The following is a 4,575-nucleotide window of genomic DNA, read 5'->3' as shown; positions in this document are numbered from 1 at the left end:
ATCACCCCTCAACTTTCACGAATGGACCTGCCCATCCACTGCGCAGCTTTTCCTGGACTGTCAGCTCTAAGTACTAGAGCTATGTACTGCTCCATGTTCGTGGTGGGTGCATGAAGTAACAACACAAAATATATCTTTCGAAAAATAACTGGTGTACTACAGAATTACTGAAAGGCTCTAGATGTAAGTAGAGACAAGTTATGCAACCACAAATGCCAGCAGATATCTCAGTCGTACAAAGGTTAGCTATCAACGGGCACAAGTGACACATAGAGGTACATAACGGACATTGTGTATCAACATACAACATAGAGGGGTATCTGTAAAGGCGGGTCCACATTACTCGTGCTCGTGTGACTCGCTATGCTCGCGAGGAATGTGAACGATATGACAAGTCACGAGACAAGCAAATTTTAAATTTTAATTTTAAAAACTATAGCCAATAAATTAAAATACGACTACAGCCTATACACACTACGAGTAAATATACGGATCCTCACGCGCCGATGCCTGGCGAGCAACTGAAGTAGTGTGGACGAAGATTTACGAGCACAAGTAAAAGCCAGACGAGTATCCCGACAAGCACGAGTAATGTGGACGCTCCTTAACAGGGCAGTCCGAGCAGCATGCATCCGTAACATTGCAGACCGGACAGTGTGTGCCCGGAACATTGCAGACCGGACAGCGTGTGCCCGGAACATTGCAGACCGGACAGCGTGTGCCCGGAACATTGCAGACCGGACAGCGTGTGCCCGGAACATTGCAGACCGGACAGTGTGTGCCCGGAACATTGCAGACCGGACAGCGTGTACCCGTAAAAACGGGTGCAAACAGAGTAAAGAGTGCGCCGACATGGCTTCTTCATTCAGCACGACCGTGTTCGCAACCAACCGGGCAACAGCTTGGCAACCATTCGATTTCTTTTTATCGTTCTAGGAGCGATACAGCAAAGGGATTATATTTGTACTTCCAAAAGCTGACGCATTCTCAGTTTAGTGCAGACGCCTTTGTCCAACATTCCTGCTTGTATTAGCAGTGAGGCAGCAAAAGTAGGCCTCTAACAGGGACGATTATTTACATCGTGAAGTGTGTACTTGAATGGTCATTCTGTAGGCTATTCAAACCCCAAACTGGACGTAGGAGGAAAATGTCATAAAATCGATAGAAATTTTTGGGATAACACACTTACAAGGAACCTTAAGCATGAGTAATAAAAAATCAGACATAAAAAGTAATGGTAATANTAGCTCCCAAGGCCGCGCCATAACTCAAGCGGTTAGTCGCTGGCCTACTACCACGGCGGCCCGGGTTCGATCCCGAGTCGGGTCAAGTGGGATTTTTGGTGGACAAAGTGACGCTGGGGCGGGTTTTCTCCGAGCACTTCGGTTCCCCTGCCAACCTTCATTCCACCAAATTCTCCATCATCATAATAATCCGGGGCAGGTACAATAGGCCAATCAGTGGCCGCCGTGCCGAATGAACCAAGTTGGACTCCACTCCCCACTAAGCGAATTAAAAAATTAATTAAAAAAATATTTTCCCTGTGCTTAGCTAAGCACTATGCCATGAAGACATAACCAGTCGGTACCGAGGGTTGTTTTCCGGGGTGCTAACGCGGCCGCGTCTTAAACCGACCATTTACCTCCAACTAGCGCCGAGGTCAAAAATATATGGATCTATACATCCAATTGAAAAACAACATATAAACTTTTTTTTATTTGAGATAGATTCATACAATCTGTCCAATTAAGGACAATGAGCACGGTGACTATGTCATTAACAGTGTTAACAAGGCTATCCCAGTAGATGCCTTAAGATTTGTGTCACGTATACACTTAAAACTAGCTAAATCTATCAGATAAGTCTGACGGTTTGAATCTTTTTAATCTCCTAACTTCATCTTCATGGGTTAGTAGTGAGGCTGCGAGTTCGTTTGGATGTACTTGTAGTCTCCGACTGTACTTAGCACTACACTTTTTAATTGCTTCTCGCACTGTAGATACACTTAAGTCCTTATGTAACACTGTATTGGGCACATACCAGGGCGCATCAACTGTTTCCCTGAGAACCTTGTTCTGAAATCGTTGTAGTATTTCCAGGTTTGAATTACTTGCTGTTCCCCACAGTGATATACCATACGTCCATATAGGTTTGAGTATTGTCTTGTAGAGTAAGAGTTTGCTATTAAGAGATAGTTGTGATCTTCGTCCGATTATCCAGTACAGTTGCCGAATTTTCAGGCCCAATTGTTTTCTTTTACTGAAGATATGTTTCCGCCATGTTAGCCGGCGATCTAAATAACATATAAACTGGATACATTAAATGACGTGGCGCTGGAAGTGAAGCTGACTCACTTTGTGAAACAGAGGAAATGGCAAGTTCTCAAGCCACAATACAGAAAAGAGGAACATAAAGTTTTAGAGAAAAAGAAGTTTGCTGTGAGATCCCAGTAAAGCTACTTTAGTGCTTGGTTTGTGTACAAATCCACGAAGAAAAAAAGTAAGACGAGTATTGGTATCGCCAAAGCCTATAAAACTTCGAAAAGGCAGTGACATTGAAGTTTATGGGGCATATTCAATTCAGAATCTTGTGCAGAGAAAGAGGAGAAGATGGACATCTCCACAGTATAGAGAGGATGTGCAAGTAGTTACTATAGGCTTCTGACGATGGTGTATAACACACTGATATATTGGGTTTTTGGACTTCATCCATCGTCCTGGTTTTTAAGATAACTAACAAAAACACGACGTTTCGGAAACTGGCTAGCTCTTTCTAACGGACCCAACAGAATAGGTGTTTTCCTTCACCTGAGGACGGAAACAGATCCAGTTTCCGAAACGTCGTGTTTTTATTAGTTATCTTAAAAACCAGGACGATGGATGAAGTCCAAAAACCCAGTATATCAGAGAATGTGCAGTTTATACGATAAGGACATACGAGTATGGTCCTTTGAGTTATATGTTGAGCATAATATGAACTGCATTTTGGACAAAGCTGGTTTTTCTGAACATATGGGATGTTATCTCGTTCATCATGTGGAATGTCCTTCCAAATTTAGAACACGCATAAATCATCCAGCACCATCTATCATGTCGAGTGAACTGCTGGACTCCGTACTTTCATTATCATCTGCCTACACAGAAGATTGAGAGAAATACAAATTTCATCGTTACAAGTGTTAAGACCTGCTACGTGTACAAATCTCTTTATAACAGAACTGATATGGAATTATCTAGCATGTCCTATCACACAAGGAAATTACTTAGCCACTGTCGAATAGATAATTTATTGTGAAATAAGCGATAATAGGCACTTATGTTTCATCATATATTTTAATCATTATTTATTTACGGCGGTTTAATCATGGGTAAAATTTAGGTTATAAATCTCACCGAGTTTTTAGCATGCATATTAAGGAAAAAAATAGGCATTTGCCTGCTTATGAATATCATATAACAAAGATTCAAATCTTGTTCACATCTACAATTTATGTGTCTAATATATTTAAACGTGGTTACTATTTAAAGAAATGCAAGAAAGACTTTTTTTTCACTTAAATCTTATGCTTAATGTACTGAACATACTTATAAGCCTACACATTGCGGTTTCTGAGCAACATATTTGTATCTGCAGGACACGAAGTTCAACATCCATTTAGGATATCAAAGAAAATATTTTGAAAATACATACACTGTAACCTGAAGTACATGTACCTGTTCTCTGTTCTTGCAGGTCTATATATCACGAACAACAGAAATAAACAATATATATATATAATCAAAGCTGGAACTGCTGTATAATTGTGCGCCAAATTATGTATTGCCTCAGGTATGTTGCATACATTCGGTGTTTCAGTAGTTGATTTCCATGACCTGTCTTCAGCTGACTGGTTGTCATTATACTGACAGATTATTTTTAATTATTATTATTATTATTCGAAGTTTCCGGGATCGAGCACTGAAATTGGATGCCTTCTTGGTGGCATCGGGGGTTCGGGGTTGAACTCAGACCGCTGACACAAGTACTAAATATATGCGTCAGTTGTGTGATTTGCATACAAAGCAGACAAAGAACATTGTCCACTATAACTGACATGTAATGAAACAGCCCATGTCACGGGCTCGGTTTGTGTATGCCAGATGACAGCACTGCCATTTAACACTCACCTCAGCCATTGACGTAGCCATTTTGGTATTACTCAGGTTTTCATCAAAAACATAATTACATTACATATTCTCTTTCCGCAGACATCTTCTTCTGCAACGGCTGTGAGAGCCACACTGAGCAATTTCCAAGCTAAACTATGCATTTAAAATCTACGATTCTTTGAATGCGTTGCAAATTCCAGAAAACGATATCAGCATAGATTATCGCTTAGCTACGAGATATAGTCAGCATCAAAAGTAAACGTATACAGGCTCTGATAACGTTCAAATGTTTGACAAATCGAAGTAAACGTTACGTCACGGAGCTATGCTCGACCATTATTACCACAGACGCCATGTCGCCAATAAGTTTCCAAACACAGAGCTGCAGAGTGAAGCCAGCAGCTCATTACTACGTGCAAAAACAGAT

The 4,575-nt window shown here is 40.9% G+C and overlaps 1 protein-coding gene across 1 annotated transcript in view; it reads right to left on the bottom strand.

The window, feature by feature from the left end:
* Positions 1–4,359, bottom strand: part of LOC117282979 (maternal protein exuperantia-like) — a 21,021-nt gene extending 16,662 nt beyond the window's left edge. The window contains exon 1 of the mRNA XM_033754891.1: positions 4,167–4,359. Within this exon, the coding sequence (XP_033610782.1) occupies positions 4,167–4,187 (21 nt within the window). The 5' untranslated portion in view covers positions 4,188–4,359. The remainder of the gene's footprint in view (positions 1–4,166) is intronic.
* Between the last annotated feature and the right edge of the window lie 216 nt (positions 4,360–4,575).

The sequence above is a fragment of the Cryptotermes secundus genome, unplaced genomic scaffold, assembly GCF_002891405.2.
Source record: "Cryptotermes secundus unplaced genomic scaffold, Csec_1.0 scaffold407, whole genome shotgun sequence".
NCBI lineage: Eukaryota > Metazoa > Arthropoda > Insecta > Blattodea > Kalotermitidae > Cryptotermes > Cryptotermes secundus.
The sequence above is the reverse complement of the archived record's forward strand: the minus strand, read 5'-3'. Positions and strand labels throughout refer to the sequence as shown.